General features: G+C 45.7%; 1 protein-coding gene across 5 annotated transcripts in view; it reads right to left on the bottom strand.

The window, feature by feature from the left end:
- DNAH9 (dynein axonemal heavy chain 9) overlaps window positions 1–12,992 on the bottom strand; it is a 287,208-nt gene that overhangs the window by 147,598 nt on the left and 126,618 nt on the right. For all 5 annotated transcript variants that reach the window (XM_070389508.1, XM_070389511.1, XM_070389509.1 and 2 more), the window contains 3 exons: window positions 11,169–11,277; window positions 9,869–10,016; window positions 9,033–9,207 (listed from right to left, as the gene is read on the bottom strand). In XM_070389508.1, the coding sequence (XP_070245609.1) occupies window positions 9,033–9,207; window positions 9,869–10,016; window positions 11,169–11,277 (432 nt within the window). The remainder of the gene's footprint in view (window positions 1–9,032; window positions 9,208–9,868; window positions 10,017–11,168; window positions 11,278–12,992) is intronic.

The following is a 12,992-nucleotide window of genomic DNA, read 5'->3' as shown; positions in this document are numbered from 1 at the left end:
GCACGACAATGAATCTGAACTTGGAAGAAATGGCACTGACTTTGCTGTGGCTGCGTGGGCGCAGGGGGGCCTAGAGGCACTATCCCACGTTCAAGGTCAGGAAGGGTGGCGGTGAGGAGATACCCCTCGTCCAAGGTAAGGAGCAGGGGCTGCGCTTTGCTGGAGCAGCCATGAAGAGATACCCCACGCCCAAAGTAAGAGAAACCCAAGTAAGATGGTACGTGTTGCAAGAGGACATCAGAGGGCAGACACACTGAAACCATACTCACAGAAAACTAGTCAATCTAATCACACTAGGACCACACCCTTGTCTAACTCAATGAAACTAAGCCATGCCTGTGGGGCAACCCAAGACGGGAGGGTCATGGTGGAGAGATCTGACAGAATGTGGTGCACTGGAGAAGGGAATGGCAAACCACTTCAGTATTCTTGCCTTGAGAACCCCATGAACCCTATGAAAAGGCAAAATGATAGGATACTGAAAGAGGAACTCCCCAGGTCAGTAGGGGCCCAATATGCTACTGGAGATCAGTGGAGAAATAACTCCACAAAGAATGAAGGGATGGAGCCAAAGCAAAAAGAATACCCAGTTGGATGTGACTGGTGATAGAAGCAAGGTCCCATGCTGTAAAGAGCAATATTGCATAGGAACCTGGAATGTCAGGTCCACGAATCAAGGCAAATTGGAAGTGGTCAAACAAGAGATGGCAAGAGTGAATGTCGACATTCTAGGAATCAGCGAACTGAAATGGACTGGAATGGGTGAATTTAACTTAGATGGCCATTATATCCACTACTGTGGGCAGGAATCCCTCAGAAGAAATGGGAGTAGCCATCATGGTCAACAAAAGAGTACAAAATGCAGTACTTGGATGCAATCTCAAAAACGACAGAATGATCTCTGTTCATTTCCAAGGCAAACCATTCAATATCACAGTAATCCAAGTCTATGCCCCAACCAGTAACGCTGAAGAAGCTGAAGTTGAACGGTTCTATGAAGACCTACAAGACCTTTTAGAACTAACACCCAAAAAAGATGTCCTTTTCATTATAGGGGACTGGAATGTAAAAGTAGGAACTCAAGAAACACCTGGAGTAACAGGCAAATTTGGCCTTGGAATATGGAACGAAGCAGGGCAAAGACTAATAGAGTTTTGCCAAGAAAATGCACTGGTCATAGCAAACACCCTCTTCCAACAATACAAGAGAAGACTCTACACATGGACATCACCAGATGGTCAACACTGAAATCAGATTGATTATATTCTTTGCAGCCAAAGATGGAGAAGCTCTATACAGTCAACCAAAACAAGACCAGGAGCTGACTGTGGCTTAGATCATGAACTCCTTATTGCCAAATTCAGACTTAAATTGAAGAAAGTAGGGAAAACCACTAGACCATTCAGGTATGACCTAAATCAAATCCCTTATGATTATACAGTGGAAGTGAGAAATAGATTTAAGGGCCTAGATCTGATAGATAGAGTGCCTGATGAACTATGGAATGAGGTTCGTGACACTGTATAGGAGACAGGGATCAAGACCATCCCCATGGAAAAGAAATGTAAAAAAGCAAAATGGCTGTCTGGGGAGGCCTTACAAATAGCTGTGAAAAGAAGAAAAGCGAAAAGCAAAGGAGAAAAGGAAAGATATAAGCATCTGAATGCAGAGTTCCAAAGAATAGCAAGAAGAGATAAGAAAGCCTTCCTCAGCGATCAATGCAAAGAAATAGAGGAAAACAACAGAATGGGAAAGACTAGAGATCTCTTCAAGAAAATTAGAGATTCCAAGGGGACATTTCATGCAAAGATAGGCTCAATAAAGGACAGAAATGGTATGGACCTAACAGAAGCAGAAGATATTAAGAACAGGTGGCAAGAATACACAGAAGAACTGTACAAAAAAGATCTTCACGACCCAGATAATCACGATGGTGTGATCACTCACCTAGAGCCAGACATCCTGGAATGTGAAGTCAAGTGGGCCTTAGACAGCATCACTACAAACAAAGCTAGTGGAGGTGATGGAATTCCAGTTGAGCTATTTCAAATCCTGAAAGATGATGTTGTGAAAGTGCTGCACTCAATATGCCAGCAAATTTGGAAAACTCAGCAGTGGCCACAGGACTGGAAAAGGTCAGTTTTCATTCCAATCCCAAAGAAAGGCAATGCCAAAGAATGCTCAAACTACCACACAATTGCACTCATCTCACATGCTAGCAAAGTAATGCTCAAAATTCTCCAAGCCAGGCTTCAGCAATACGTGAACTGTGAACTTCAGATGTTCAAGCTGGTTTTAGAAAAGGCAGAGGAACCAGAGATCAAATTGCCAACATCCACTGGATCATGGAAAAAGCAAGAGAGTTCCAGAAAAACATCTATTTCTGCTTTATTGACTATGCCAAAGCCTTTGACTGTGTGGATCACAATAAACTGTGGAAAATTCTGAAAGAGATGGGAATACCAGACCACTTGACCTGCCTCTTGAGAAACCTATATGCAGGTCAGGAAGCAACAGTTAGAACTGGACATGGAACAACAGACTGGTTCCAAATCGGAAAAGTAGTACGTCAAGGCTGTATATTATCACCCTGCTTATTTAACTTATATGCAGAGTACGTCATAAGAAACGCTGGACTGGAAGAAACACAAGCTGGAATCAAGATTGCCAGGAGAAATATCAATAACCTAAGATATGCAGATGACACCACCCTTATGAAGAGGTGGTGTCATCTTCCACCTTTTGAAGAGGAACTCAAAAGCCTCTTGATGAAAGTGAAAGTGGAGAGTGAAAAAGTTGGCTTAAAGTTCAACATTCAGAAAATGAAGATCATGGCATCCGGTTCCATCACTTCATGGCAAATAGATGGGGAAACAGTGGAAACAGTGTCAGACTTTATTTTTTGGGGCTCCAAAATCACTGCAGATGGTGACTGCAGCCATGAAATTAAAAGATGTTTACTCCTTGGAAGGAAAGTTATGACTAACCTAGATAGCATATTCAAAAGCAGAGACATTACTTTGCCAACAAAGGTCCGTCTAGTCAAGGCTTTGGTTTTTCCTGTGGTCATGTATGGATGAGAGTTGGACTGTGAAGAAGGCTGAGGGCTGAAGAATTGATGCTTTTGAACTGTGGTGTTGGAGAAGACTCTTGAGAGTCCCTTGGACTGCAAGGAGATCCAACCAGTCCATTCTGAAGGAGATCAGCCCTGGGATTTCTTTGAAGGGAATGATGCTGAAGCTGAAACTGCAGTACTTTGGCCACCTCATGCAAAGAGTTGACTCACTGGAAAAGACTGATGCTAGGAAGGAATGGGGGCAGGAGGAGAAGGGGACGACAGAGGATGAGATGGCTGGGTGGCATCACTGACTCGATGGACATGAGTCTGAGTGAACTCCGGGAGTTGGTCATGGACAGGGAGGCCTGGCGTGCTGTGATTCATGGGGTCGCAAAGAGTCGGACACGACTGAGGGTCTGAACTGAAGTGAACTGAACTTGCTGCCTACTTGGTAAATAGGATTGAATTCTTGCACCTTAAAAAGAGAATGGAAATAGGCTCTAAGGACAGGTTTGTTTGCTCTTCTTATTCTGATGTGAATTCAGATTAAAGGGACAAAATATCTTCCTAATATCTGTCCTCTGCAATAAGAAATGTTAGGGGCAACAAATCCCAATGTTTGACCCTTGGATGAAATTCTTTTTTTCCTCTGTAATTCTTTATTAAAAATACTGCTGAACAGATACTGAAAACGAGATTAAAGATGAATAACCCAGATCGGGATCATGACATCAGAACTTAACATACTGGTGCTTTTTAGGGAAGTTGTTGACATCCAAATTGTAGATCCAAGGTCAAAAGCAAAATGCAAAGGTACCCTCAAGAATATTTACAATGAAGTAAATACACTAGCTCAGTCAGTAAAGAATCTGCCCGCAGTACAGGAGACCTGGGTTCAATCCCTGGGTTGGGAAGATACCCTGGAGAAGGAAATGGCAACCCACTCCAGTATTCTTGCCTGGAAAATCTCACGGACACAGGAGCCTGGTGGGCTGCAGTCCATGGGGTTGCAAAGAGTCGGGCACGACTGAGTGACTAACACTTACTTACTTAAATACACTAACAGAATTTAAAATAGGTGCAAAAAATAGAAATAACCAATGTTATATGATTTCAAGGGTTGTGCTTTCTGTGCTTTTTCACCATAATAGGAAGATATGGGAAGTTTATGAGCTTCCGCTGTGGCTCAGATGGTAAAAAATCTGCCTGCAATGAGGGAGACCCAGGTTTGGTCCCTGGGTTGAGAAGATCCCCTGGAGAAGAGAATGGCTATCCACTCCAGTATTCTTGCCTGCAGAATCCCATGGACAGAAGATCCTGGCAAGCTGCAGTCCATGAGGTCACAGAATCAGACACGACTGAGCAAGTAACACACGCACACACAGGAATTTTACATCCTTAGTTTGAGTACTCTCAGATATTAAAATCTTTCTATGAATTAAAAAACATTTTTAGACAACCTCTTAAATGGAATCACACTATGGAAAAGAGGGCTTCCCCCTAAAACACCTAAGCAGAACTAAGAGTGCTACTGAAAAACCATTCCCAATGAAAACTAAATGAAAAGAAAATACAAAACAAAGCTTAAAAAATGTCTTACCTGACAGCAACTGTTTTCTGGCTGACAGTGTTTATTCATGGAAACGTAACAGTTGTCTACCTTGGAATAAAAAAATTCTTAAAGACCTTTGGCTTCCTAATGAAAACCAGATTTTAGGTTTATATGGAGAACCCAAGACACAGACCAACTCTAGAAAGAAGGAGGTTGGTGGGGGACCCTCTTTCCTCACTCTCAATTCCACTTTGAGCTACCCGGTCAGTTTCTCAGCCAAGCCATTCCCTGGACTGCTCTGTCTGGCTTCCTGAAGCCTGGCACTGCACCTAACCTTCTACTCTGACTAGACGCTAGAAAGACAAGGTCACCTCTGCTGGGCCATCCAGCGGCCTTTTCTCAGTTTGACTCTTTGAGTGTCTCTGCTCTTTGAGCGACCTCAGTGAAGGGGCTCCTTTTGAACTCCAGCTCCTTTAGATTCCGACAAGTCTCTGGTCCTCTTCCTGCCCTTTGAACTGGACAACAGGAGGGCTGACATACAGTGTGGTGCAATGGAGCTGAGTTTGGAAACACGGAATCACCTCGTTTGATCTTCATGATGCTCTAAGTCAGCCTGGCTACTGAAAATTACTCCTATTTTATGCATGAAAAAGCAAAAGCCCAACGGTTACATCCTAGCAGCAGATGGCAGAATTGGGAGTCAGGGAAAGAATGGTGGCGGGGGAAGGGACAGTTAGGGAGTTTGGAATGGACATGTCCACACTGCTATATTTAAGATGGATAACCCACAAGGGCCTACTGTATAGCACAGAGAACTGTGCTCAGTGTTATGGGGCAGACTGGATGGGAGGGGAGTTTGGGGGAGAATGGGTACATGTGTATGTATGGCTGAGTCCCTTTGCTCAGCCTGAAACTATCACAACATTGTTAATTAGCTGTACTCCAATATAAAATAAAAAGTTCATTTATTTATTTATTTTTAAAGAGAAGAATCGGGAGTTGAACCCAGGTGCCCAAGAGCGTGCTGAGAAGCATTTGCTTCTGAGAGAGAATTTCCTGTGATTGCTGCAAAGTATTTAGCCAGGATCCACCTGCCCACTCCCTCTTTTTATTGGAATGTCTACCCAGGTATGGGCTGGGCTTGTATTATATTCTGCTTTTCGTTAATAACAGCTTTTTCAATATAAGCACCATGGGTGTTCCTGATGTGAATACTCTGGCTACCTTCATACTTTTCTATTTACAGCGCTATTTCGTGTTTGGCTTGAATGCAGGCTGTGAGGGGGTCTCGGACAGTCCCTGCTGCTGAAAGCTTTCTCCCGTGTGCTCTGCCCCCCTCCACCCACCAGGGCCAGCACGGCCGCCAACAGCTCCAAGTGCTTCAGAGCCCGGGACGCCTGGAGGGAGGCTTTCTCTTTCGCTTTTAAAAAGAGCTGAGTGGATTTAAATTTTTCTACATGGAGACAGAAAAAATTGACCACGTGTCTTTATCCTGATACCTCACAGCCTGCTCGGCACCAGTGTAAGAGAGGAAACCAGCAGTGGTTGCTGACATTTCAGTAGCTGAAACGTCAGGGGCTGCATCTTTTAAAAGTTATTTATTTCTTTAATTGTGGCTGTGCTGGGTCTTCGTTGCTGCACGTGGGCTTTTCTCTAGTTGTGGTGAGTGGGAGTTACTCTTTAGTTCTGGTGTGCGGGCTTCTCATTGTGGTGCCTTCTCTTGTTGCAGAGCGTGGGCTCCAGGAACGTGGGCTCAGTGGTTGCCGCGCGCGGGCGCTGAATACAGACTCAGTAGTCATGGTGTAGGGGGTTGGTCGGGATCTTTCTGCATCAGGAATCGAACCCAAGTCCCCTGCCTTGGCAGGTGGATTTTTACCCACTGTGTCACCAGGGAAGCCCCTACCTTTTTCTTTGGAAGAGCCCATAATCAACCCAGACCAGAAAGAGTAAATCATAACTTTCCAGAAACTGCAGCTTGGCTTAATCCCCTGTTGTGAGAAAAGCATCAGATACTTACTATAAAATTGAATATTTACGGTGCACGCGTGCTAAGTCGCTTCAATCACGTCTGACTCTCTACAACCCTACGGATTGTAGCCTGCCAGGCTTCTCTATCCATGGGATTCTCCAGGCAACAGTACTAGAGTGGTTGCTGTGCTCTCTTCCAGGGGATCTTCCTGACCCAGGGATCAAACCCGTGTCTCATGAGCCTCCTGCACTGACAGGCGGTTACCACTAGCACCACCCGGGAAGCCCTAAGTAGGAGAACATTAATAGTAAGCAGTACTGTAGGAGTTTTACACGTGGACGGTTAGAACAGCACCCCTCCGTTTAACCCTTACTTCTGTCCTGGGAAATGGGCACCACTACTGTCGCTTTCACTGCCTTGTACCCAAAGCTTTGGGGATCAGGATAAAGACACTTGGGCAACTTTTCTAGCTCTTTGTACCAGTAATGAGATTAAGGTAGAGAGATGTTAAATTACTTGTCCAGGTTCCCAGGTAACAAGTAGCAGAGTTAGAATTCAAATCCACAGTCCACATTCTCAGCCTCTACATGATGTTGCCTGGTAGCTGCTGCATGCTCAGTCACTAAGTCATGTCTGACTCTTTGCGACCCCGCCACTGTAGCCCACCAGGCTCCTCTGTCCATGGAATTCTCCAGCCAAGAATACCGGAGTGGATAGCCATTTCCTTCTCCAGGGGATCCTCCCAGCCCAGAGGCCAATCTCATGTCTCCAGAATTGGCAGGTGTATTCTTTACTGCCGGAGAAGGCAATGGCATCCCACTGCAGTACTCTTGCCTGGAAAATCTCATGGACCGAGGAGCCTGGTAGGCTTCAGACCATGGGGTCGCTAAGAGTCGGACACGACTAGGTGACTTCACTTTCACTTTTCACTTTCATGCATTGGAGAAGGAAATGGCAACCCACTCCAGTGTTCTTGCCTGGAGAATCCCAGGGACGGGGGAGCCTGGTAGGCTACCATCTATGGGGTCACACAGAGTCGGACACGACTGAAGTGACTTAGCATAGCATAGCATAGCATAGCATAGCATAGCATTCTTTACTGCTAAGCTACCCTGGTAGCTAGAGTCAGTTGTAAAAGACTGGTCTGCCTAACCTCAATTACGTTGTTTCCAAGTAAAGTACCTTTTATTTGGAGAAAACTGGAGAAGGCAATGGTACCCCACTCCAGTACTCTTGCCTGGAAAATCCCATGGACGGAGGAGCCTGGTAGCCTGCAGACCATGGGGTCGCCAAGAGTCCAACACGACTGAGCGACTTCATTTTCATTTTTCCTTTTCATGCATTGGAGAAGGAAATGGCAACCTACTCCAGTGTTCTTGCCTGGAGGATCCCAGGGACAGGGGAGCCTGGTGGGCCGCTGTCTATGGGGTCACACAGAGTCGGACACGACTGAAGCGACTTAGCAGTAAAGTAAAAGGCTGAGAATACACAAAGCTTAGAGGACAGGATGCCAAACAGCCTTAAACCACAGCAGTAAACACCATGAGATAAATACTACTTCATTTTTCTACTCGATGTCGATTAACCTTTGGTCTAACTTTCTATGGTTCTTCTTCCACAAAGAAGGCTGAGTAATGAAGAGTTGATGCCTTCAAACTGTGGTTCTGGATAAGACTCTTGAGAGTCTCTTGGACTGCAGGGAGACCAAACTAGTCAATCCTAAAGGAAATCAACCCTGAATATTCACTGGAAGGACTGATGTTGAAGCTGAAGCTCCAATATTTTGGCCACCTGATGGGAAGAGTCCACTCACTGGAGAAGACCATGATGCTGGGAAAGATTGAGGGCAGGAAGCCAAGTAAGTGACAGATGATGAGATGGTTGGATGGCATCATTGACTCAATGGACATGAATTTGAGCAAACTCCTGGAGATAGTGGAGGACAGGGGGGCATAGTGTCCTCCTGCAGTCCATGGAGTCATCAAGAGTCAAAAATGACATAGCAACTGAACAACAGCAGAAGCCTTCTATGGACAGCTCTGTGTTTCAGGGCTGATGAAGATGTGATGGTTGGTATAGAGTGGTGCATGCTTGTTCTAGAAGGTTTTTAGGAAGGGAATCCTCCTACTCAAGCCTCTACAGCACAGCACCATCCCACCTAAAACACACATCTTTCTAAGTAAGGTATTCACACCTCTAGTTTTTCAAATTCAATCAACAACTGTCCAAGAAATTAGGGACACATTCACTGAATCAAAAAGCAACAAAACGCAGCTCAGTCTCATCTGTCTCACTACAGGAAGCTCTCCTAAGGGGGCTGACGTCTTCAGCAGGATCAGGGAGACATAACTAAATGGTTTGATGCCCCCATGTTAATTCTGACATTTAGCTGTTCCGTCTACCAAATCTCGGCTGGCTAGCGTGGGTGTTAGCCTCAGCACACACCCTCTTACCTGGTCCTGGACCAGTGCTCCACCAAAAGCCCAGATGGCAGCAAACACAAAGTAAAGCTCGTAGGTGTCTTTGGGGCAGTCTGAGGGGATGTCCTCCTCGGTCAGCAGACACTCAAGAAGGTGGCACAGCATCTGAACTGTGCTCTGCTCTGGGACTGGAATTATTTTCTTAAATCTGAAGAAAGAGAGATCCAGATATGTTCTAAAACACTGGACTATTCCATCCTAGTGGTGCTGTTGGACGACTATGGAAATTTGCTGGTGTCTGTGGATCCGACAACTCCATGCAGCTTTGTAGCAGCAAAAGCTTTGGTATTATAGAGGCGCAGGGTGGCTGATAAGCAAGCCATCTAGGTTCCCAGATGGATCAGGGTTAAAGAACCTGTCTGCCAATGCAGGAGAGATGGGTTCGATTCCTGGGTTGGGAAGATCCCCTGGAGGAGGGCATGGCTACCCACTCTATTCTTGTTTGGGAAATCCCATGGACAGAGAAGCCTGGTGGGCTACAGTCCACGGGGTTGCAAAGAATCGGACATGACTTAGCAACTGAACAACAACTACAACTTGCATTTCCTCCAGAAACACCTGCAGAGCACTCACAGAAGGCTCTGTAAATCTCCCTCTCTTCACTCCCCTCTCTTCCTGCCTGGACTGACAACAGGCATCTCAACTCCATCCTAATGTATGTTCCCTCTGCCATCTGCCACACCTGGAGGGGACTGCCTGGGGATGTCTGACTTTGGGGACAGGATAGAACATCAGCAGGACACCAGGTATGAGCCAACAGGCTCTTTGTTGCTGCTTTAATTCTTCGCCTTCTTCACTGCTTGGCCTACCTTGTTCTGAGTGCATCTAAGCAGGTCGGAAGGTACTTGTCAAATAGGATGGTTAGGTTGGCTCTCTCTGTCTGGATCTCTCTCCTGTCGATCCAGCTGCTCACAGGAGGATTCCAGCCCAGGTCTGCCGGGTTAATGTACAGGATCCCTGAGAGCACAGAGAATATAGCTTAGTGACATGTTCATAGAGCTCAGGATATTCTTCACCCCAGAGTTATTTTCTCTGTTAAAAAAAATGTACAGAAGACTGGCCTTGAAAAGAACAGAGGGGCTTCCCTGGGAGTCCAGTGATTGAGACTTTGTCTTCCAGTGCAGGGGTGCAGGTTCGATCCCTGGTCGGGGAACTAAGATCCTATATGTCTTGTGGCCAAAAAGCCGAAACATAAAACAGAAGCAATATTGTAACAAATTCAATAAAGACTTTAAAAATGGTCCACAGCAAAAAAAAAAAAAAATCTTGAAAAAGAAAATAACAGAGATCTGGCTGAGATCTGAGAGGGTTTGCTATTGGGGTCAGCTCTGATGCCCTGATAATTGCTGATGGACAGCAGTGTTGAGAAGGATCCTGAGGCCAAATCCAGGCTCAGGAGGAAAGAAGACTGTGATTGATCAGCAATACTTGTCATGGTGAGGAAGTGTGCACATTCATGGTGGCCCCCAAAAGGATATTGTTTAGTTGCTCAGTCGTGTCTGGCTCTTTTGTGACCCCATGGACTGTATCCTGCCAAGCTCCTCTGTCCATGGCATTCTCCAGACAAGAATACTGCAGTGGGTTGCCATTTCCTCCTCCAATGGATCTTCCTGATCCAAGGATCAAACCCATGTCTCCTGCATTGGCAAGCAGAATCTTTATCACTGAGCCACCAGAGAAGCCCGTCAAAAGGACAAGTCCATGTCCTAACCAGGAAAGTTTAGGTATAAAGTCATTTTGCATCAAGATATAGTGAGAACTTGTAATGCTCAATCATCTTCACTAGCCTCCATGGAAGCTAGAACTGGCCTGAAAGTAGCCTAATTCGAGGCATTTCTGTGCAGAAGACAGCAGTTGTCCAGCTCAGGGGCTATTCCTCTTTCTGTCACTGTAAACATTTCTGAATTGAGAAACTCACATGATCCCAGCTGTAGAGCACTGGCTCACTTTCATGGGTATGGATTAGGGCTGAGGATTAGGCCAGAGTTTTGGATGGTCAATGTCTGACTCCTGCTTGGAGCTTTGGTCAGAGCCAGCGAAACAGGTATCACTAGAGGCACCTGTTTTCAGCTGAGTAGGCATGCGGCTGTTCCCTCTCGTGGTCCATACCTGCTCTGGAGACAGTGGCTGGCGTGGCCGTGTGCAGGTGGCTGATCTCAAAGAGAAGCCTCATGGTGGGATTCAGAGGGATCCTCTCGTTGCTTGCCAGGGTCAGCACCTGGACACGGGGGAGGGGTGCAGCAGGCAGGGAGGAGTTAGGGTGTGAGACCAGCTCAGGGGAGTTTGGCTTTTATTCCTGATAGGCATTACAATTATAAGTATCTTTGAAAGTTTCTACAAAGTCCTCTGTCTCTCCTTCGGTAGCTTCTTGATCACCATCCCTGTGTACTGAGTCAGGAAATAAGCTGTCTGAAAAGTTTAAGTGATGTCAGTGATTTGAATGAACTGGACCATATTGATGCTTTTGAACTGAGGTGCTGGAGAAGACTCTTGAGAGTCCCTTGGACAGCAAGGAGATCAAACCAGTCAATTCTAAAGGAAATCAGTTCTGAATATTCATTGGAAGGACTGATGCTGAAGCTGAAACTCCAGTACTTTGGCCACCTGATGTGAAAAGCCTGCTGCTGCTGCTGCTAAGTCGCTTCAGTTGTGTCCGACTCTGTGCGACCCCAGAGACGGCAGCCCACCAGGCTCCCCTGTCCCTGGGATTCTCCAGACAAGAACACTGGAGTGGGTTGCCATTTCCTTCTCCAATGCGTGAAAGTGAAAAGTGAAAGTGAAGTCACTCAGTCGTGTCCGACTCCTAGCAACCCCATGGACTGCAGCCTACCAGGCTCCTCCGTCCATGGGATTTTCCAGGCAAGAGTACTGGAGTGGGGTGCCATTGCCTTCTCCGGTGAAGAGCCTACTCATTGGAGAATACCCTGATCCTGGGAAAGATTGAGGGCAGGAGGAGAAGGAGGTGACAGAGGATGAGATGGTCAGATGGCATCACTGACTCAATGGACATGAGTTTGAGCAAGCTCTAGGAGATAGTGAAGGACAGGGAAGCCTGGCATACTCCGGTTCATGGGGTCTCAAAGAGTCACACATGACTTAGTGAATGAACAATAACAACAACAGACCATATTAAAAAAAATTGATAATTAAAGGAAAAGAGCTCAGGTTTCATGTAACTACTGTTTCTTTTAAAGGGCTCCCTCTGGAAGAGTATGTTCCGTACATGTTCAAGCCACCGTAAAACCTCTAATCTGGGTGTGCTTTCCAAACAAGTTAAGTGCTCCCAACTTTACAGCCTCTTTATTGGCAGTCAGTTTTCAATGTTTATAAAAAAATAAAATAAAGATTGACCACCACTGAGGACACTTGACAGGCTCAGAATGTTTCTGATCATCAGTTTCCTTTATTTATAAACAAACAAAAATCCCTTTTAGAAAAAAGATTTGAATAAATGATTTAAGATTCTTTGCAGCTCTAAATACTGAATTGATCTACATGTGGAAGATTCTAAAGGAAATTACAACAATGCTAAAAACACGGGAGTGATGGCATGGCTCTAAGATAACTGTAAGTTATTGTATGGGATGAATCAGTTCTGAGACACCTGTTAAAGATGAAGTGAGAGTGAAAGTCACTCAGTCGTGTCCAACTCCTGCGACCCCATGGACTGTGGCCTGCCAGGCTCCTCTGTCCATGGGATTTTCCAGGCAAGAATACTGGAGTGGGTTGCCATTTACGGGTAGCTGAAATCAGGATCTTGAAGAGTTATCTGCATCCTGTCCTCACCGGAGTGCTATTTACAACAGCCAAGAGGTGGAAGCAACCTACGTGTCTGTCAGTGGATGAATGGATAAAGAAGATGCCACACACACACACACAGAATGGAACGCTATTCAGCCATAAGAAGAAGGAAATCCTGTTGTCTGTGACAGC

This window comes from Bos mutus, chromosome 19 (assembly GCF_027580195.1).
Source record: "Bos mutus isolate GX-2022 chromosome 19, NWIPB_WYAK_1.1, whole genome shotgun sequence".
NCBI lineage: Eukaryota > Metazoa > Chordata > Mammalia > Artiodactyla > Bovidae > Bos > Bos mutus.
This window is presented reverse-complemented; position numbering and strand designations above follow the sequence as displayed.